General features: G+C 43.6%; 1 protein-coding gene across 1 annotated transcript; it reads right to left on the bottom strand.

The window, feature by feature from the left end:
- Window positions 1-1,166: 1,166 nt before the first annotated feature.
- On the bottom strand, window positions 1,167-21,788 carry fam171a2b (family with sequence similarity 171 member A2b). Its single transcript, XM_079261341.1, has 8 exons — window positions 21,665-21,788; window positions 12,023-12,250; window positions 8,236-8,328; window positions 7,925-8,083; window positions 7,201-7,380; window positions 6,940-7,053; window positions 4,896-5,022; window positions 1,167-4,692 (listed from the first exon to the last, which is right to left on the bottom strand). The coding sequence occupies exons 1-8, from the start codon at window positions 21,762-21,764 to the stop codon at window positions 3,204-3,206; spliced, it is 2,490 nt and encodes an 829-aa protein (XP_079117467.1). The 5' UTR covers window positions 21,765-21,788; the 3' UTR covers window positions 1,167-3,203.
- Window positions 21,789-23,258: the final 1,470 nt, after the last annotated feature.

Raw genomic sequence — 23,258 nt, 5'->3', positions numbered from 1 at the left:
TTTGTCTTCACTTCATGCTCCTTTTTCAGACTTTTAATTTAAAAAGGAAGTTATGTGTTGTTCATCTCACCATAGGTAGATGGATAGATAGATGGCTAGATAGATAGATCCAAAGATGGATGGATGGATGAATGACAAATAGATAAAAACGATGGATGGATAGATAGATAGAAAGATGGGTGGATAGATAGATAAATGGATGGATAGAAAGATGGGTGGATAGATAGACGATGGATACATAGGTAGATGGATAGATATATGGATGGATAGATAGATAGAAGGGTGGATAGATAGATAGATGGATGGATATAGATAAATTGATGGATAGATAGATGGATGGATACATAGGTAGATAGATATATGGATGGATAGATAGATAGAAAGATGGGTGGATAGATAGATAGATGGATGGATAGCTAGATAAATTGATGGATAGATAGATGGATGGATACATAGGTAGATAGATAGATATATGGATGGATAGATAGAAAGATGGGTGGATAGATAGATAAATGGATGGATAGAAAGATGGGTGGATAGATAGATGATGGATACATAGGTAGATAGATAGATATATGGATGGATAGAAAGATGGGTGGATAGATAGATAAATGGATGGATAGATAGATGATGGATACATAGGTAGATGGATAGATATATGGATGGATAGATAGATAGAAGGGTGGATAGATAGATAGATGGATGGATATAGATAAATTGATGGATAGATAGATGGATGGATACATAGGTAGATAGATAGATATATGGATGGATAGATAGATAGAAAGATGGGTGGATAGATAGATAGATAGATAGACTTCCCATCTCCTCTGGGCAGGGTGGGGCGCTGTGTAAATCAGCTCGGGTCATCTACCAGAGTCCCGGGAGGCTCCTCTTCAGTATCTTAGCTGTTCCTGGGACTGATCTCTTCTGGACGGAGACGTCTGATGTTTCTCCAGGGGTCTGTTGGAGCCACTTCTCCAGCATGGGCGACACGGCCCCCAGTGCTCCCAATGACTATAGATACTACTGTTGTTTTCACATCCTTGTCATACAGCCAGCGTGTCCATGTAGGGTCTATAAGGGTTACATTTAGGGTGTAGATAAGGGTCTCACGTGGGTTTGAAAATCCCAAACACACACACGCGCACACACTGTGGGAACAGATTTATTTCCATCATGTCTCATGTACAGAATGAAGAAATTTACAGTTTTACAAACAACTGACCAGGTTTATGAAGGGATGAAGGTCTACAGCTCAGTCTTCCTCATAACCACCAGTAAATTCCAACAAGGTGGGTTGCCAGGTTCAAAGTGTCCCCCACAGGGGATTCAGTCCTTGTGCGAAAACACTTGTGACTTTTGAGTACTTTCTGAGACACAAAATTCACAAAATCTACTGAGAAAAACACACCTGTGGTGTAAAACGGAAACAAGCAAAGGAAAGCCACAACTTCACAACTCATAATTATTCCATAGCTGGGCCAAAAAACTTCACATTTACAGCAGCGGACATGAAAAATTTCAGCAGGATTAGTGTCTTGGCTGTTTTTCTTCTTCAGACTGGCTTGATGTTTTCAGTTTGCGCTGTAGGAGAGCGACACAGGCGTATGAACAGCAAGCAGATGAAGACATCAGCGAGACTTTCCCAACATTTTTTACTTCAGAAGCAACAAACAACAGAAAAAAAGCATCTTCTTGTTCAAGTTTACAGTTGCAGATGAGCCACAGGCAGTGATGCTAAAGAAGTGGGAGTATGTTGGTCAGTATGTTATACTTGTAAACATTTACGACCGGAAGTGGATTTCGTTATAGCGAGATTAAGGGAAAAGTCAGTGTGTCTTTATATAACCGACTCCATTTGGCAACGCAGTTTGATGCATGTGAGTCATATTTTGTGCCAAACGTCCTCGTCATCATTTCCAAAAAAGGTTTCATTAAAAACAACCTATTCTACATGTTACATGCACATTGTATACACATAAAATCTCGTAGAATTCATCGTAACATTTTACAAATTTGGTGAAAAAGAGGATACAAGAAAAAATTTTAGATACCTAAGGACGGAACAGCCGCAAGAAAAAGCTGTCGGTTTTGGCAGGCGTGCTCCCCCGGAGTGATGCGTGTTGTTACCATGAAGCGCAGCCAAGGTGACGACTAACTGCATTTTAAAGGGCAGGCCTACTACTCGATCATATGTGGAAGAAGGCACTTACAGGACTGAAGTGGTACAGCCCCCGTCTACAAAACCCCACGTGGATCTCAGCGGTGAATCTTCAAGTAAACTGGTGGTTTTGCTGACTGAACACGCACTTCTTGGCGATTAGGGCAACCAAGAGAAATGTGAGAGCGGGGCTGCTTTTGGTGCCTTCTGCTAAATTTCATACATTCAAATGCATGCAACTTTCCTATAACAAATGGTGCTTCAAATGTCTGTACTCCTATTTACACAAAGAAGTGACTGCTTGCAGAAGAAAGGCAAAAAAAAAAAAAAGCAAACTTTTGGCAGATTTGTACTTTAGATCACTGGGATAAATCAGTGACAAGAAAGATGACTTGAAGCGCATCAAATCATTATGATCTGAATATGAATATACAAGACATTTCACAGTACAGAGGAATAAAATGAAAGTACATCGCTGAAGGAGCAAAATGCCAGTAACAGGGGCTCAATGAAAAACTCAAAGGTTTCCCCGTTATTCAGGCTTCGGTAGGGTTTCCAGTGAAGAAAACATATCCTAATTCAAATTAAAGACAAAGGGAACAAGCATTTGTTGTAAAATTAATCCCACCAACATACCAGTTAATCCCATAAAAAATGTCATCAGTGTCCAAATGTTTGATTAGTATCAATAAGTTTCCAAATTACCCATAAGTGCTCGATCATATCTTGCTCTATAAAATGGCTATTTCCACAGTTTTTGTCAGCAGTGGCTCAGAGGATGGCTCGGTGGCGTGACGGGTTGACGGGATGCACGTTAAACTGGACAGATTGAGATTACAACAGACCAACTCAGCAGAAACCAGAGGGATTAACCGACAGTGATGCGAGTCGAAGCACCTCGCCGATAAAGGTCAAACAACAACCTGAAGTCGGTGAAACAGCCGTTGTGCTTAGTGTGATCTTTATCCAAGAGAAATTCCCTCACCTTCCTCCTCTGAATAGACTGAAGGTCCAGTGTTCGCTCGGCTGAAAACAAAGCTCACTTCCTGGGGTGGAAGACCATGAGAGGCCTGTCTTCAATCTTCTGCCAGGGGCTCTTCTTGTTCTCGTCTTTGTCGTCAGGGTCGTCCTCAGGGCTGGTCATGGAGTCACGGCGGTTCTCGCTGTTGCTGCTGCGGCTGCTGTTCACGCGGCTACGTCCTCTCCTGGGGATGGTGGATCCTCGTGAGGAGGAGCCTTCGTCCAGAAGAGGGGTGAGGGAGTTCTCCTCTGGGGAAACTGGCCGTCCCTCGCTGCTGCTGGGCTCGCTGTGGTCGGGGTACGCTAGCTTGGAGTAACTCTTCCCGCCGCTGCTGACGCCGTGGCCCTTTCGTCCTCCTGTCCCCCAGCGCTCATCTCTTCCCTTCCGGTTGGCTGCTGATTTTCGCTCTTGGGATTCGAGAGGTGGCTCGAGGTTTACATCTCGTGGGACGCTGCTGGAACCACCTCCAAAGCCGCCACCGCCGCTGAGGTCATTCGCGACATCGATGTAGGAATGGCGCACATGAGCGTTGGCGCGCCCATCCAGGGAGATGAACCACGCCCGCGGGTGCTGTTTAACTCCCAGTTCTAGCAGCTTCTTTTCGGTCAGCGCCTGCAGCTCGCCGTTCATCTGAGCCATGGTGGAGTCGTTGAAGAGCACTGGGATGGTCACAGCTCCACCCGAGGAGTCGGAGGCCCAGCTCGGCTCCTCAGAGTCGTCCCCTTGGGACCCCCTTTGCTGCTGCTGTTGCTGCTGTCCCTGTTTCTGGGAGTGGTGGTGGTGATGCTGCTGGCCTCCTCCCATCTGTGCTCCGTCCTTGTCCTGGTCCTTCTGGTCCTTGCCGTCTTTACCAGAAAACTCTGACGGCAGGCGCATGTAGTGCGCTGGGATGACCAGGGTTGGCACCATGCTCCGGTACATGTTCTCCTTCATCTGGTCGATGGAGCTGCAGAAGATGATCTGACCTGGCTGGGTGTTGAGGGAGGTGGGCCTGGCGAGGCTGTCTGCCGCCGCTGCTGAATAATCCGGAGGTTTGTCGGACTGACTTGGCACGTAGCCCTGAAAGCGAGGCGGTGATGGGGGGTCGGACGAGTATCCTCGATTGTCGTTGGCGTTGTGGTGTCTGTGATACTCCGACTCCTTGCCCTCTTTGGGGCTGTAGCTCCGGTTGTAGTCTTCATGCAGCAGAGGGTTGTCCAGGTTGTTGGTCTCTGTGGCACGTGTAACCTTCATTTGGAAGCTCTCGCCTCGCTGAGAACCTGAAGTGTTTTTTCCCTTCGCGTGTCGCAGCATGTGGGCCGGAACGTGCTTCGTCAAGTCCTCCCTCGAACTCTGATAGTCTCGAGAAGGGGACAGGTCGGATTTTTCATTGGAGGGGCCTGATTCGACCTGTCCGCCGCAGATGAGATTGAGACGTGAAGTGGAAGTGCCCTGGTCTCTTTTAGCTCCACTCAGGTTGGAGGTGTGGGGCTTTCCTTGCTGTCGTCGAGGTTTCAAACACTTTCGCCTGAAAGGGAAACGGACACCTTCAAAGATCAGAATCTAAAATCACAGCCGTAGCCCTGCTTTTGGGATTTCACGGGGAAACAATCAAACCTGCAGCAACATTAATACCAAATGATGTTGAACTGTTCTGATCCAATTCAATCTCGCTGAAAGCTGCAGCAGACATAAAGCTAAAGCAGAGACCTGCGCCTACGCTCGCCACACCTGCAGTAGTAGAGCAGCACGCAGAGCAGGATGAGCACCAGCAGGGCCAGCGATCCCAGGATGGACAGCAGGAACAGGGTGTGGTAGGTGGTGATGTCCCTCAACCCAGGATGAGACAGACCAAAACCTGCAAAAGAAGTCGCTGCTCATTAACCTCGTGACGGAAAAATCAGATTGAATTCTGAACTCTGACTGCAGAAGCGACTGAAGCTGTGAGACGACACCACAGCTGGTCCAAATGTCCGTCACCTTGGAGTTTCAACATGTTCCCTGGATGTAAAGACATTTTATGTTACATTGTGCAGATCTGTGATCACGACTCTGGACCGCTTGGGTCCTGCAGGTTTTAGATGTTTCTCTGCTTTACCACGGCTGACTCTAATGAGGCAGGGTACACCCGGGACAGGTCGACAGTCCATCGCAGGTAAATATACATAAATACATATATATTAGAAATAATGCCAGAACTAATAAAGCAGGGATGTCCAGCTGTGGTCCTTAAATGCCACAATCCTGCAGGTTTTCCATGTATCCCTGCTCCAACACACCTGACTCAAGTTAATCAGACACTGTGCAGAATTTCTTTGGCTGTTGGGCCCATATAATGGAATCCAGGTGTGTTGGAGCAGGGATACACTGAAAGCCTGCAGGACAGCAGCCATCGAGGACCGACTATGGATTTAAACGGCCTCTGGAAGAACTTTCTGGGCCTGATTTTTCCAAACAGTTTAGAGGCTTTTTAATGGATAAAACAAATTCTATAAATCTTCCCATTTTCTTTCAGACGTTTGACGGCTGCAACCAGAGTTTCCAAATAATCGTTTTCACCAGACTCAGCTTCTTTTCTGACTTGATGATCCTTAATTGCACTATAGAGAAGAAACCAAGCAGCAGCATTGCTCAGAGCAAAAGATCTGCTTGTATGTAGGCAGAGTTAGTCTTAGTTTAGTTTGTAGTAGGGATGCAACGATCCACTTTTTGGGAATTCCGATCAGATACCGATATCTTAAACTTGAATATCTGCCGATACCAAACCTGTTTATGTGAACATTATTGTGACTATGGTTATTATTGCTGTTATTACTGTGTCAGATTTCATCAGGTTGTAATAAATGACCCATCCTTTCTGAAGTTACCTCACCAATACAAATATAATAACATTACAGATCTAACTATTTCAACAAGTTTTATTCTAATTTGGCACATTTGACCTAAATACAACTATAAATGTGTGGTTTTGAAAGAAAGATCCAGCTTTTAGTGCCGTGTTCCTCATCGCATGCGGCTCTCTGACTCTTGCCTTGCGTGAAGCAGCCGCTGGCTTTCTGAAAATGCATCTAAACAAGTCATAATGATCCTCAACGCTGCAGTTCTCTCCACAAACAAGAGCTGCAGGCTGCTTGCAGAAACTCTGCTGTCCTAACGGCCCTAACTGACCCTGTCAGAGTTGCCAGTTTTGGCTGATTTCAGCTGCACCAAACTCCACCAAAGAGCTGCTCCGTCGGTAGCTCCGTATATATAATGAAAAAGAAACGCCCACATTCTGGAGGCATTGTTGTATCTTCACCATATACTGATGCATAAGAATGCCGTTACTCCGTGCAACATTTAGGATAACCATTCCTTGCTAAAAAGCTGAATGTTTCTTATTTGGCAACGTAGCAGGATACGTAGCGTGGGAACACTTCTTTAGAGGGGGGGTGGCGGCTCTCCTCTTGTCTTAGTATACTGAGTTTGGCTCTTGTTGAATTAGTGGAACAAAAACTGTCACATTTTAACATTCAAGACATTTAGTTCTTTTAAAACACGTCTGAAGCATGTCAACAAACACATGGCGAGACATTGGTTGTATCGGCTGTAGTATCGGTACATCTTTATTAATACCAAGTAGGAGTACACACGCTTGGTATTGAGCCAATACCCATACTGGTAGTTGTAGTTTAGGAGGTAGGAACAGAGAGAACCGTTAGTGGGAATTTATCTTTAATAAAACACAGTGTCAATATACTGTGGGTAAAGTTGGTTGGTTATTCAGTCAATTTACCTGAAGATGAAGGAAAAGCTGCTAACCAGTATCCCATCTGAGGAACCACGATGTTCCACACAAACTGTGAACCATCCTTTTTGATGTAACCCGTCCCGTTCCGAACCCACAGTCCTGGAGGACCAAAACAAGATCGTCATCATCATATATTTTTAAAAATGCAGCATATTTTAGTAAGCAAAGCTTTCTATTTCAGGAGAGTTATATAACCTCGTGTCAGCTCTGCTGTTCCTCACCATCTATGATTTATGTTTTGCTTACCCGTCCTTGGCTGATACAGCCAAGCAGGAACACTAGTTGCCATCCGGTTGCGGGTGTCTGAAGGCAGCGGCACGGAGATGTGGATCGGATCGGCTACATTGATTGTGTTGCCATCCTTGTCAAAGAGTTGAATGCTGACCACAGCCAGAGCCGTCAGGTCTGTCCAGCCCGTTTCTGCGCCTAAATGGGACAAAAATCAACAACCTTAGCCATGGATGAACTCAGGCCAGACACTTGTTTCAGTGCAATGTCTTTCTACATATTAAAGGATGAAGCTTTAGACTCTATCAGGGGTGTTTCAAGTTGGTCCTCAAGGCCACCATCCTGCAGGTTTTCCATGTATCCCTGTTTCAACACACTTGGCTTCCATTAAATGGATCCAACAGCCTATAAAGTTCTGCACAATGACTGATCAATTTGCATCAGGTGTGTTGGAGCAGGGTTACATAGAAAACCTGACATAATTTTACATACAAATAAACAAACATGTTTCCATCACTGCAAAAGCAACAGTAGTCGATATTAAGTGATTAAACCTGCTTGGCTCTTAAAATGACAGAAAAAGGTTAAAAAAAAAAAACAGAATAATATCCAAAATGAAACATTTCTTACACAGAAACATGGAAAAAACTTGACCTTGGCTCTTATGTGTCAAACTGATATGAAAACCAATTTTTCTTTTTCATAAGAGCTTTTGCATAAAACTGGGTAAACCATGTTTCACCTGAGCTGTTGGTCTCCTGGCCTAGTAGGAAGGGAAAACCACCAATCTCATACTGACTCCTGGCTGTGGTCAGCGTGGCAGACAGCGCCGTGTAGTTGGAGCTGGACGGCAGCTGAATGGACTTCCTCTGGAGCTGCACCAGCGGCTGGTTGCGAGCTCCTGAAAAAAGACCCAATAAGCCCCAAAAAGGTAAAAATATGCTGCTGAATCCGCAAACTCCCCAAAGATGAATCATGAGAGACACTTCTATATTCAGGATAAAACATTAGAAATGAACATGCACTGCTCATAAAGCATCCAGCCGTTCTCACCTGGTGACCCAGACAGCACCTGCAGGACGTCATCGTACAGGATCAGGGTTCCCGGCCTCTGGACGAGGACGTACAGGCTGACTGACGCATACACTAAAACAGAAAGACATCACATTGCAGATTTCACAGGCGCAACAACAGAATTGAGAACAGACGAGACAAACGAGGCTGATGCAAATTTTTATTTAAAAAAGACAAACCTGAAATTTAGTGAGTAACAGCTCGACACCTGAGGCCAAAATTAACTAAGCTTGGTTTTGTGCATAAAAGGCAGTTTTTGCAGCATGATAAATCTCTTTATGCTGAGATCATAAAAACTCCAGCACAACTTCACCCTAAATCATAATCCACACTTGGAACATAAACAGCAGCTGCAGGAAGGATTGGATGTGCAGCAGCAGCTCCGAACAGCTCAACATTCAGAGCGATCCATCCATATGATCGGCTGACGCTGCAACAATGTGGCTTGACACGTTGAAATGTAATTTTCCACTTCAGGTAATGTAAGAAAACCGGAGCAATGGATCAGTTCAATTTAACAACAAGTAATGCCACCTCATCTGATCACTAAAGTCTGAAATGCAGTCAGTCAGCAAGCTGGTATGTTACGGAAATACTCCAACAGGACTGAGAAAGGAGAGCTCAACAGACCAGTTTTATATTGGTTTTATTTAGAGCAGCAGCTTGTGCAGCTGAAAGCTTCTGAAAGAAATGTGATTGATTTTCTAAAACTGGAAACAGCTGGTTGCTGAATGGTGTAAATAACATACAAGTACATCATTTTATTCCTCTTTCATGGTTACTGAAGTATCACGAAGGAGCTGGCAGGGCTGGGCAAATAATCCAAAACTAATCAAAACGAACATAAGGAACAAATAATGATGGGTATGTAAATAATTAAATGTTTTGAAATTTTAATTTCTCTTAAATAAAAGAAAAAATATTAATTAAATGAATATATTAAATTCAATTCAACTTCATATATATATATATATATATATATATATATATATATATATATATATATATATATATATATATATATATATATATATATATATATATATATATATATGTGTATATATATAAAGCTAAGCTGTGTATATTTAACTTTTTTCCCACAAAATCTGCTATTCCATGATGAAAATATTTGCGCCAAAACATTTCAGTTAGCTATGAGAGTTAAAGATGAAATGATACTTTAAAAAGGCTAATTAATCATAATCATGGAAACCCGTTAAAATAATTGTGATATTGATTTTAGGTCATATCGACCAGCCCTGGGAGCTGGCGTTGCAACATGTCTTTAAAAAATAAATAAAATTCATGGTCACTACATGGTAGTGTAGATGCTTTGCTTAACATGTTTTTTTTTCATTTATTGTTATTCATTTTGATTTTTAGCTCTGGTAGTGTTTTGGTCAGCTTTTAATGTAATGTATATCTTTTAAGTATGTTATAAATGCTCATAATTTTCTTGTGCTGCTGCTGTTTTCACCAGAAAACCTTTTTAAAGGAGTTTTTTTTTTATCTTAATGAGTAAACTCTCCTTAAACAACTAAACCCAGCTAGCCTTTTGGATTTTGCTACCCTAAAAACTTAGCTAGCAAATACAGTAAAACAATAAATATTGTGTCCTGTTAAATATAAAGATCCAAAACTTTTTAGGTTGTACTTAGTGAAAAATGTTGGAAAAAAAGGTACAATTACAGAGTAACAATGAAGTTTATTAATATTTCTTCTGGACTTTCGAAGTTTAAAAATATTGAGAAGAATTGAAGTTATATTTAATCTGAGCTGATCTATGATGGATACTGTATTGAAGTTTCTGCAGTACACATTGGAGATTTTTACCTTCTAGGCTTGTCGCAAATTTAGCATCTGTGCTAAACCCATCATGGTTAGCAGATGTGAATTTCCTTCACTAAAAACCCATAATGGTGATTCTGGGCAAATAGGAGTGGTTTGGATTGACGCACTGATCGACTTTGATCAGGAAAAATCTCCCTGCTGTTCTGCATAAATATTATAAATATTCTGAAGCAAAGTATTTGAGAAAATCTGCTAACTGTTTAAGGTTTTTTTTATTTGATTCTAGTTGGATTTCAGTTGAAGTGTATTTAGTTTGTTGTATTTTTATCTTGTTTTGTGTTTTTCTCCTTGTATCTTTTTTGCTTTCTGTTGTCCACACACCTGATTTTATTTGCTAATTTGCTTCACCCGATCTTTGTTCTGTAATTGCTTCCACAGTCCATTTAAAGCTGCCAGTTCTCTGCTCGATCGTCAGTCATCTTATTTGTTATCATCCATTATGTCCATATTGGGTACGGTTACAAGGTGTTTTTAAATTCAGAATTAATAATAAAATGATTCGGAATAAACTTATTCTCTCACGAGTTTACAAGAAGATAATAACTCACGTCCTGACTTAATTCCTCTTTAGAGCGGCGGGTTGGGAAGGGTTCTGATTGGACAGAGGGTGCACGTGACGTATGACGTATACCGGAAATAAACAAAGTTGGCTCCCTGCTTCTCGTCTTTTCAGTCATAACTTGTAAAACTACATAATAAGAACCAGTTTTGCAGCTATTTTTATTATAAATGTGAAGTAGCAGCTCAACACCAGCATACTACTTCACTTTCTGCAGCAACTGAGAAGGAGAAGAAAGATAGAGCACCGAACACGGGAGGCAAAACAACGTGCGTCATCGGGACAGGACAAGGTAACGAGCATGCTCAGAACGACCGGAGTTAACTTAGAGCGGAATGAAGGTTTACATGACAGAGGAATTAAATAGATCGGGATTAAAATGCGAATAAACCAGTCACATTGGAATTAAGTTTAATTCCGAATAAAAGTTTGCATTAGGAATTAAGTGTTTACATGGTCGTTTTTCATCAGTTTAAAGCGGAATTAACTTTTATTTGGAATGAAACAGGAATTAAAACTCCCATGTAAACGTACAGATTGGTTCCTGTTTTTTTTTTTTTTTATTATTATTTTTTACTCTTGTTGGGTATTTCATTTCATTATAATTTGCATGTTCTCCCCGTATATGTGTGGGTTCTCTCCAGGTAAAAACATGCATGTTAGGTTAATTGACCTTTGGAGTGGGTGTATGTGTGAATGGTTGTTTCTCTATCATGTTGTCCTACGATGAGCTGGCGACCTGTCCAGGGTGTACCCTGCCCGCATGGTGTGATTACGTCTGCCTGCATCCTGTGTTTGGTTACTGCCTTTAAACCGTCTGTGCACCCTGACACCCAAATTCCTGCTGAACTCAGATTGTACTACACCCACGAGACGTGGAGGAAGTCAAGGCAGACAAAGGAAAGTTCCAGAAAACAAAGCCTGAAAATGTTCCAAAACTCAGGATTTGTTTGCAAAAATGTGTCATAAAATTGATAAATTAGCAGTAAAGTCATGGCAGGAATGACTGGAAGATTTATGAACACAGCAGCTCAACTTACTATGACGTGGTCGTTTTCTTACCCCTTCAGTCTGAGTGTTTAGAGATTTACTGGAACTTCATTTACGACCCGTAGAGGTCTCACCATCTCCAGGAGGAGGGTAGGGGTCGGGTGCAGAAGCTGAATTAATTCTATTTAACCTTTTTCTTAATAAAATGAACAAATTACTGCTAATAAATTAATATAAAAAATTTCCGAAAACAGATGAAAGGCTTTCTGGTGAAGCAAACTTCTTAAAATAAAAGAAAATAAATAAACCAAATCACATAGAGATTCAACTACAAGACCGTGGCTGCTGACAGGGAGGTGAACTTACAGGGGATGCGGTTGGAGTGCCAGGGCACCGAGTTGGTGACGTAGTCCTGTTTGGAGGCGGTGATGATGACCCACGTTCCCGCGCGGTACGGGAAGCTCACCCTCACCACGCCATCGCTGCCGGCGCGACCGGATGCTAAGAGGGTCTGGTTTCCGTGCACTTCCACCTGAGCGTCCACCAGCGGTGACAGCTTGCTGTTATCGAATACCTGGACTTTAATTTGCACCTCTGAAAATGAAGAGCCAGAAGATAATCAAATCATTTTTTTAATTAAACACTTTTATAATAGACTACAGATTAATGACGACACAGAAAAAGGGAAACTCCTCTCTTGTCCTAATCTCCACAAACTGGTGGATGTGGCAGAAAGCTGCACCTCACACTGGAGATTATTTAGTTGAATTTACAGATGCAATCTGATTAAACTGTACGTCTGAGGCAGTATAAACTATTTACCGAGTCACCTTTGGCTGTCTGACAATGTCGAAGTCATTATACAGCAGCAGAACAATCCTTAAAGAGAGGGGAACCACGTTAGCATGAAACAACATCCCATGCGCTGGAGACGGGAGCAAAGCCATCCACCAGTCATCTACCAGTCATCTACCAGTCATTTACCAGTTATTCACCAGCCATCCACCAGTCATCCACCAGTTATCCACCAGCCATCCACCAGTCATCCACCAGTTATCCACCAGCCATCCACCAGTTATCCACCAGTTATCCACCAGTCATCCACCAGTTATCCACCAGTCATCCACCAGTCATCTACCAGTCATCTACCAGTCATCTACCAGTCATCTACCAGTCATTTACCAGTTATCCACCAGTTATCCACCAGCCATCCACCAGTCATCCACCAGTTATCCACCAGTCATCCACCAGTTATCCACCAGCCATCCACCAGTCATCCACCAGTTATCCACCAGCCATCCACCAGTCATCCACCAGTTATCCACCAGCCATCCACCAGTTATCCACCAGTCATCTACCAGTCATCTACCAGTCATTTACCAGTTATCCACCAGCCATCCACCAGTCATCTACCAGTCATCTACCAGTCATTTACCAGTTATCCACCAGCCATCCACCAGTCATCTACCAATCATCTACCAGTCATTTACCAGTTATCCACCAGCCATCCACCAGTCATCCACCAGTTATCCACCAGCCATCCACCAGTCATCCACCAGTTATCCACCAGCCATCCACCAGTCATTTACCAGTTATCCACCAGCCATCCACCAGTCATCCACCAGCCATCCACCAGCCATCCACCAGTCATCCACCAGTTATCCACCAGCCATCCACCAGTTATCCACCAGCCATCCACCAGCCATCCACCAGTCATCTACCAGTCATCCACCAGTCATCTACCAGTTATCCACCAGCCATCCACCAGCCATCCACCAGCCATCCACCAGTTATCCACCAGTCATCTACCAGTCATTTACCAGTTATCCACCAGCCATCCACCAGCCATCCACCAGTCATCTACCAGTCATCTACCAGTCATTTACCAGTCATTTACCAGTTATCCACCAGCCATCCACCAGTCATCTACCAGTCATTTACCAGTTATCCACCAGCCATCCACCAGTCATCCACCAGTTATCCACCAGCCATTCACCAGTCATCCACCAGTTATCCACCAGCCATCCACCAGTCATCCACCAGTTATCCACCAGTCATCTACCAGTCATCTACCAGTCATCTACCAGTTATCCACCAGTCATCCACCAGTTATCCACCAGTCATCTACCAGTCATTTACCAGTTATCCACCAGCCATCCACCAGTCATCCACCAGTTATCCACCAGCCATCCACCAGTCATTTACCAGTTATCCACCAGCCATCCACCAGTTATCCACCAGTCATCTACCAGTCATCCACCAGTCATCTACCAGTTATCCACCAGTTATCTACCAGTCATCCACCAGTCATCTACCAGTTATCGACCAGTCATCTACCAGTCATCCACCAGTTATCCACCAGCCATCTACCAGTCATCTACCAGTCATCCACCAGTCATCTACCAGTCATCTACCAGTTATCCACCAGTTATCTACCTGTTATCCACCAGTCATCTACCAGTTATCGACCAGTCATCTACCAGTCATCCACCAGTCATCTACCAGTTATCCACCAGCCATCTACCAGTTATCCACCAGTTATCTACCAGTTATCCACCAGTCATCTACCAGTTATCGACCAGTCATCTAACAGTAATCCACCAGTCATCCACCAGTCATCTACCAGTTATCCACCAGCCATCTGCCAGTTATCCACCAGTCACCTACCAGTCATCTACCAGTCATCCACCAGTCATCTGCCAGTCATCTACCAGTCATCCACCAGTCATCTACCAGTTATCCACCAGTTATCCACCAGTTATCCACCAGTCATCTACCAGTTATCCACCAGCCATCTGCCAGTTATCCACCAGTCATCTACCAGTTATCCACCAGTCATCTGCCAGTTATCTACCAGTCATCCACCAGTCATCTACCAGTTATCCACCAGTTATCCACCAGTTATCCACCAGTCATCCACCAGTCATCTAACAGTAATCCACCAGTCATCTACCAGTTATCCACCAGCCATCTGCCAGTTATCTACCAGTCATCTACCAGTTATCCACCAGTCATCTGCCAGTTATCCACCAGTCATCTGCCAGTTATCTACCAGTCATCCACCAGTCATCTACCAGTTATCCACCAGTCATCTACAAGTTATCCACCAGTCATCTGCCAGTTATCTACCAGTCATCCACCAGTCATCTACCAGTTATCCACCTGTCATCCACCAGTCATCCACCAGTCATCTACCAGTTATCCACCAGTCATCTGCCAGTTATCTACCAGTCATCCACCAGTCATCTACCAGTCATCTACCAGTCATCCACCAGTTATCTACCAGTCATCCACCAGTCATCTACCAGTTATCCACCAGTTATCCACCAGTCATCCACCAGTCATCTAACAGTAATCCACCAGTCATCCACCAGTCATCTACCAGTTATCCACCAGCCATCTGCCAGTTATCCACCAGTCATCTACCAGTTATCCACCAGTCATCTGCCAGTTATCCACCAGTCATCTGCCAGTTATCTACCAGTCATCCACCAGTCATCTACCAGTTATCCACCAGTCATCTACCAGTTATCCACCAGTCATCTGCCAGTTATCTACCAGTCATCCACCAGTCATCTACCAGTTATCCACCAGTCATCCACCAGTCATCCACCAGTCATCTACCAGTTATCCACCAGTCATCTGCCAGTTATCTACCAGTCATCCACCAGTCATCTACCAGTCATCCACCAGTCATCCACCAGTTATCTACCAGTCATCTACCAGTCATCCACCAGTTATCTACCAGTCATCCACCAGTTATCCACCAGTCATCTACCAGTTATCCACCAGTCATCTGCCAGTTATCCACCAGTCATTTACCAGTTATCTACCAGTCATCCACCAGTCATCTACCAGTCATCCACCAGTTATCTACCAGTTATCCACCAGTCATCTACCAGTTATCCACCAGTTATCTACCAGTTATCTACCAGTCATCCACCAGTCATCTACCAGTTATCCACCAGTCATCTACCAGTTATCCACCAGTCATCTGCCAGTTATCTACCAGTCATCCACCAGTCATCTACCAGTCATCCACCAGTCATCCACCAGTTATCCACCAGTCATCTACCAGTCATCCACCAGTTATCCACCAGTCATCTACCAGTCATCCACCAGTCATCTACCAGTCATCCACCAGTTATCTACCAGTTATCCACCAGTTATCCACCAGTCATCTACCAGTTATCGACCAGTCATCTAACAGTAATCCACCAGTCATCTACCAGTTATCCACCAGTCATCTGCCAGTTATCCACCAGTCATCTGCCAGTTATCTACCAGTCATCCACCAGTCATCTACCAGTCATCCACCAGTCATCTACCAGTCATCCACCAGTTATCTACCAGTCATCCACCAGTCATCTACCAGTTATCCACCAGTCATTTACCAGTTATCTACCAGTCATCCACCAGTCATCTACCAGTCATCCACCAGTCATCCACCAGTTATCTACCAGTTATCCACCAGTCATCTACCAGTTATCCACCAGTTATCTACCAGTTATCTACCAGTCATCCACCAGTCATCTACCAGTTATCCACCAGTCATCTACCAGTTATCCACCAGTCATCTGCCAGTTATCTACCAGTCATCCACCAGTCATCTACCAGTCATCCACCAGTCATCCACCAGTTATCTACCAGTCATCCACCAGCCATCTACCAGTCATCCACCAGTTATCCACCAGTCATCTACCAGTCATCCACCAGTCATCCACCAGTCATCCACCAGTTATCTACCAGTTATCCACCAGTTATCTACCAGTTATCGACCAGTCATCTAACAGTAATCCACCAGTCATCTACCAGTTATCCACCAGTCATCTGCCAGTTATCCACCAGTCATCTACCAGTCATCCACCAGTTATCTACCAGTTATCCACCAGTTATCCACCAGTCATCCACCAGTTATCTACCAGTTATCGACCAGTCATCTAACAGTAATCCACCAGTCATCTACCAGTTATCCACCAGTCATCTGCCAGTTATCCACCAGTCATCTGCCAGTTATCTACCAGTCATCCACCAGTCATCTGCCAGTTATCTACCAGTCATCCACCAGTTATCCACCAGTTATCCACCAGTCATCCACCAGTTATCTACCAGTTATCGACCAGTCATCTAACAGTAATCCACCAGTCATCTACCAGTTATCCACCAGTCATCTACCAGTTATCCACCAGTCATCTGCCAGTTATCTACCAGTCATCCACCAGTCATCTACCAGTTATCCACCAGTCATCTGCCAGTTATCTACCAGTCATCCACCAGTTATCTACCAGTCATCCACCAGTCACATTGATTCTAAAGCATTTATATAACTTCTTTGGGACTTTTGATGCTGTGATTTCCAGCAGAGACGGATTAGTGTCCCGATGATGTAGAAATCCCAGGTCTCATCCTCATGTTTTCAGCCCTCAGAACATTTTGTATCTCATCCCGCCTCTTGGATGGCCTGGATGTGGGTCACGCTGGGAGGTTTCCATGGATACGCGCCGACTCTACAAAAAGCTGGCTCATTGTGCTTCAGTTCCTCTCAGACCTTCAGGGACAATCTCCTCCAGTTGACAGCAGCGGTTGCACTAATGGCTGCTTTCAGATAATAAGCAGCACATACATGTGTGTGTGTGTGTGTGTGTGTGTGTGTGTGTGTGTGGGTGGGTGTTTGTGTGTCCATATCCACTGAGCATGGAGCGATGCTGTCACCCATTGCCATAACTGATACAATAAAGGCTTCTTTGTATGTTTGAAGAGGATTTCCTCAGTCTGGGCAGAGCAGCTCCATTGACAGAAACACTGAGTCACTTTGTCACAGTGGGAATTTTCACTCTTTCCAAGTCCTTCAGCAGCTTTTCAGTGGAGTTTAACTGCTTGAAAATCACTGCAGCTGCTTTATAGACTGAGATAAGTGGCTGGAACTGGGAACATACCATGATTATGGGAGCTAAAGGCGTGGGAATGTGATGTATATACTGGGCTGTGCGTCTGTCGGACACTCAGAGTTTCCATATGTGCTCACAGATAAAATTTCTAAACCTTTCCAACAATAAGTGTTTGTGGAACGTAAAGTGACACGCTAAAGGACGGTTTTACCAGCTGATCCAGTGAGCTCACCAGCTCAGGTGTGGTTCAGAGCATCTATTTAACTTCCTTTGAAGAAAAAGGGTGTGAACACCACATACATATTTACCAAAGAGAAAACACAGAAGTCCACGTTGTATTCCTAAAGAACGGCTTCATGATGCCCTTTATGATCTACAGACATTCAAACTAATCAACCAGAGAAGTGAAACAAAGCTCCATGTTTCACCGCTGAGTCTATTTAAATATGAAAACATTAAAAAAAACAATTCAAGCTGAATAATGAACTTATATCCCCACCAGCATTCAAACGGGGTGCGCTGTCGCCCAAAGTAAGGGACCGCATCACATTATTATGATAGTTTACTGTAAAAATGTGAAACATATTGAGCTACAACAGGATTTATTAAGAACACAAAGTAGATATAGATGTTGCAACCTACAAATATTGAAGTAAAATACATTTTATGGAGGTTATTGTTATCCAGCAGAAACATTTTAGCTTTTAGTTAATTGTTCTGCTCTTATTTATTGTTATATATGGGAATGTGGGACCATTATGAGCTACATCACCTGCCTGAGGCGGTGTGTGTGTGTGTGCGTGTGTGTGCGCTGCTTTGCTTAACATGGAATGGTGGTTACACCTAACGGTCTTGCTGTCTACTGAAAACTAAAACTAAAATGATTCAGGCTCCAAGCGGTGCTTGGAGAATGAAGTTCTGTCTGGCTTAAGGGTGCAACATCAACATTATCGCAGCGTCTTCCGAGCTTCACCGTTGTTAATCCCACTGGATAAATGATACATCTGTCTGATCTACTGCTCATGCAGTTTCTGTGAAAACGGTTTAAATTCCACATGTTCGCCACAAAATGTGTCCCATCATCATTTTAACATTTTTACAAAAGCGGTCATGTTATGAGGGGATGTGGCCTGAATATGGTTTTAACCGTTCATTTCAAGTGATTTCCATGTTTTCCCAGACAGCGGGAACTCTCTGCTTTTCCACTAATCTAAACAATATGTAGCACTTTATTATTAGAGATTCCTCCTCTAATACACAAATGCTATGAGCACACGTAAAAAAAGGCTTCATATCTCTGGTATTTGTGGAAACAACTGCATGAGAAGTGTAGACATGAAGTCCATGAGGGTGAGAATGTATTTATGTACTTGCTATGATCCTTTTCTAACCAAATACTTTTCATTTCTGACTGAAGTGAAGTCACTCCCTAAAACTAACTGGGAAGGGAACAAACTGTTTTACAGAACATGCTAATGACTAATTATATGAAAAAGGGTCTTACCTAATTGTTAAACTTAAATCTAACAATTAAAACAATTTTTAAAAAAAAGAAAAAAAAAAAAGAAATGAGGTTTCTGCTGAAATGGAAACTCTGGTTGAGTTGTAGTTTCCACTTGCTGCCTGAAGGGGGCAGTAATGCAAAGGATCCTGCCGTGTGGGTCATTTTTTAAGGACATGAAAAAATGTGGAAGACACAGACATCATATAAACATAGATGCCGCATTGTATCACGCTGCCTATACAAGCTGATGTCTCATTACGCCGCCATCTTGGATGGGTCTCCATGCGCCTCCAACGCATTTATTTGTAAGGTGTAGGTCCAACAACAACAATAACTTCACCAATTTTTACCTGATTTTTCTCAGTTTGGTTTGTTACAAAAGATGGAGATATTGTTGTAATACAGATCACTGTAGAACCTTAAAAAAACAACGTGCTTTTATGCTAAATTATTTTTTAATGATGCTATTTAACAAAGACATAAGGTAGCTACAATATAAATAAATTTGATACTAACGTGTTTGATTGTTTATTGATGCTTTTAGATTTATTTATCTGTGTTTATCTGTCAAATAAATTATTGTTCAACCTTGTGAAATTTAATTCCGCACGATCTGCTTTCAATATTTCGCTGGTTATTGCAACTGTATGCTGAACAAAATACGGGAATAGTTGCTGCTTTCTCTTGACTACGGTTGACTCTTTCTTTTATTTACATTTATTAATTTATCAAAATATTGATACAGTTGTGCAAAGTCTGAAAATAAAGTATTGTATCAAAACTGTGCAATTCAGAAGTTACCAATTGGTTAGAAAAACACTATGAGAGCGTAAATCTCCGCCAAGGCCTTTAAAACGTTCCTGGATCCAAACGGTGATCTGGATCACCACCAAAATTAAACCAGTTCTTCCTTTTCACATTTCCAACAAGTCCTGAAAATTTCATGAAAATCCGTCCATAACTTTTTAAGTTATCTTGAACACAAACAGATAAAGCAGTAAAAACATAACCTCCTTGGCGGAGGTAATCATGCTACCATGTAAAACTCGCTTCGTAAAGCATCAATATCATATTTTTCCATAAACACCCCATTGGAGTAAAATGTATTATTTGCATTTAGTAGATTATTCACTGTGTTAACATAATTTATAAACCAGTTATGTAGAAAAGTGTCTTGTTTGTGTGTAATATCTACGTGTTGTTCCACAGAAAACAGTTATGTGGGGAAACTACGTCGACTCTGCAGCAAGACTCGAAACTGGAGACCCATCCAATATGGCGGTGACGGCGGTTCACAGCGCTCAATGAGGCGTCTATGTTATATGATGTCTATGGTGAAAAATATGTTTGTTTGTTTGGTTTTTCTAATTTTTGCGGAATCTGTTGACTAATTCATTAATTAATAAAATAATGAACACTTTGATTCATTTTGTTAGAAAACAGTTTGTCAGAACTAAAAATGACTCCACAAATTTCATTTTATCACCACAAGATGTTTTAGTTTTTGAAATATTTGCCAAAATACTTGAAATTAAAAAGTATCTTTAAAATTGATTTTCCCCCCCAAAAAATAAGCATACAATTAATGTGGATCTTTTTGCAGAATAGCTACGACACGCAGTTTCATTTTAATTGATTCACAACAACCTGCAAATGTCTGCAAATTGGTAAATCTGCTTAGTTTACCTCAAATCTGAGGTATGTTTACCACAGCAGCATGCAAGGTAAAAATTATTTAAAATACACAGAAAATGGAAGTTGTGTAATTGAGATATCTATTTGCTAGTGGATGTTAAACATGTTTTAGCAGCAAAATGCTTCTAAAGTTTAAATATTTAAACACAATAATAAACAATATATACACAGAGACATGCAAGAAGCCTTTTAGGAACTTCTTTTAAAATGCTATTTTTAATGTATAGTCACACTTAAGATTTTATGAGGTGACAAAAAGATTTGTTTTTTAAAATCTGACTGATGAATTCCTCCCTGCATGTAACTTGGTTATAAAAGACAAGGTGGGAAAATGTTGCATGCATTCAGCTGCATTCCTCCACGCTGTGTGAGCATCCATGCATCTCTAAACAGCTCCACTCATGCATAATACAAGGTAATTACATAATGTCCTTCAAAGATGCACAACACGAGGTTTCCAGGATCTCTGCATCATTCTTTAACAGCATTTTTCTGCAAGTAAACACATTTTTAGCTAATAAAATAGACAGCAATGCTGCTGGGCTTGGTAACTGACACATTCCTGCTCTCCTGTCATTAATGCATTAATCAACCCTTGAAGGCCTGGGTGCCACCAAGGCCTCTCTGAGCTCATCAGACTCTCAAAACCACCAATTTATACAGTATTTGTGCTCAACCCCCCTCCCCAACTGCTGCATGGCCTCTCTGTCATTTCAGCCTCTGAATGTGAAGAAATCCACCAAACTAAACGTTATTTTGCTCCAGAAAGAGTCTGAAATCATCATCTCTGTCGTATTTTCTCGGAGGCATCGTGATATGGGGGCGCAGCGCGGCAGACACGGACGGTTTGTCGACAAAAGGCGTGAGGAGCAACCACTCCCATCCCGTCATTGTGCTGCATCCCCCGGACGGACAGCTTACCCAACGATCCCTGCTCCGGCACGGATTTGGCTCGCGCCTCCCGAAGCGCGCAGAGCCACGCGAGCAGCAGCAGCAGACGGGACACGCAGTTGGGCGGCATCCTTCCAGCTACATGTCCAGTCCCAGGTCCATGTTCTCCCGCCGTGCGCGAGCCTTTAGCCTGCTTCAGATGCCCGAGATGCTGCCGCGCGGCGTCGTCTTGTTTTTATTGTTCCAGGCAGAAAGGGAACAAGGTTTCCCCCTGCTGGCCGACGGAGGAACTGCAGCTCCGGAGCGGAGAGGGAGGACGATTACCTGCTCCTCCTGTAGACTGCTCCTTCTCCTGCTCCACTTCATCCTGCTCCTCCTCCTGCTCCTCTTCATCCTCCACATCCTCCTGCTCCTCTTCATCCAGCTCCTCCTCATCCTGCTCCTTCTCATCCTGCTCCTCCTGTAGACTGCTCCTTCTCCTGCTCCACTTCATCCTGCTCCTCTTCAACCTGCTCCTCCTGCAGACTGCTCCTTCTTCTGCTCCACTTAATCTTCCTCCAGACTGCTCTTCATTCTCTTCCTCATCATCCCGCTCCCCTTCATCCTGCTCCTCCTCCTTCTGCTCCTCTTCATCCTGCTCCTCCTTCTGCTTCTGCTCCTCTTCATCCTGCTCCTCCTTCTGCTCCTCTTCATCCTGCTCCTCCTCCTGCTCCTCTTCATCCTCCTCATCCTGCTCCTCCTTCTGCTCCTTTTCATCCTGCTCCTCCTTCTGCTCCCCTTCATCCTGCTCCTCCTCCTTCTGCTCCTCCTTCTGCTCCTCTTCATCCTGCTCCTCCTCCTGCTCCTCTTCATCCTCCTCATCCTGCTCCTCCTTCTGCTCCTTTTCATCCTGCTCCTCCTTCTGCTCCCCTTCATCCTGCTCCTGTCATGATTTGGGTTTTTCGGTGCCTTGTTTTTGGGCTTCCTGTTTTATTTTGTAGTTTTTTCTGTTTAGTTCCTCGGTTCTTGTTTAGCTTCATTGATTTCCCGTTATTGAGTTCACCTGGGTTCATTTAGTTATTTGTTTCACCTGTGTCTCGTTTTGTTCTGTGTATTTATACTCCTCAGTTTTCATTCCTTGTTGCTGGATCATTGGTTGTAGTTAGTCCCTTGAGTGTCCTTTGTTGCGTGCCTTTGTTAAAATAAATCAACTGGCATCTACATCCCTGTTCCCCTCATCTCTGCGTTTGGGTCCACATCTCCGCTGCCACCTTAACAGAATGATCCAGCCAAACGAGGACCCAGCGGAGATGATCACGCTGTTCGAATTTTTTCGAACAGCGTGCCTCGGGACCTACGAGCCTCTGGACCTGGACCCTTACCGGACCTCATCCAGGAGAAACAGGCGCAGACGGCATAAACGACTGGCTTGCCCGGTGGAGAGCCCGGGCCAGTCCCCTTTTCTGGGAACTAGGCTCGCGCTCCGCCCATCCGGACCACTACCACCGCCAGCGCCCAGGTCCACGTCTCCGGCGCTGCAGGCTCCCACGCCAGCGCCCAGGTCCACGTCTCCGGCGCTGCAGGCTCCCACGCCAGCGTCCGGGTCCACGTCTCCGGCACGCTCCTCCCTTGCTCCATGTTCCCG

This window comes from Telmatherina bonti (assembly GCF_933228915.1).
Source record: "Telmatherina bonti genome assembly, chromosome: 21".
NCBI classification, from domain to species: Eukaryota; Metazoa; Chordata; class Actinopteri; order Atheriniformes; family Telmatherinidae; genus Telmatherina; species Telmatherina bonti.
Note: the sequence above shows the minus strand (reverse complement) of the source record. Positions and strands in the feature narration are given on the sequence as shown.

What these genes read in the sequence shown, in the direction of transcription:
- fam171a2b (XM_079261341.1), bottom strand. Translation starts at nt 21,764, where the DNA reads ATGCCGCCCAACTGCGTGTCCCGTCTGCTGCTGCTGCTCGCGTGGCTC. An exon ending in GGTGCTGTCTGGGTCACCAG is followed by an intron (nt 8,084 to 8,235) that starts GTGAGAACGGCT and finishes GTCTTTTTTCAG; the next exon opens with GAGCTCGCAACCAGCCGCTG. An exon ending in GCTGTATCAGCCAAGGACGG is followed by an intron (nt 7,054 to 7,200) that starts GTAAGCAAAACA and finishes TTGGTCCTCCAG; the next exon opens with GACTGTGGGTTCGGAACGGG.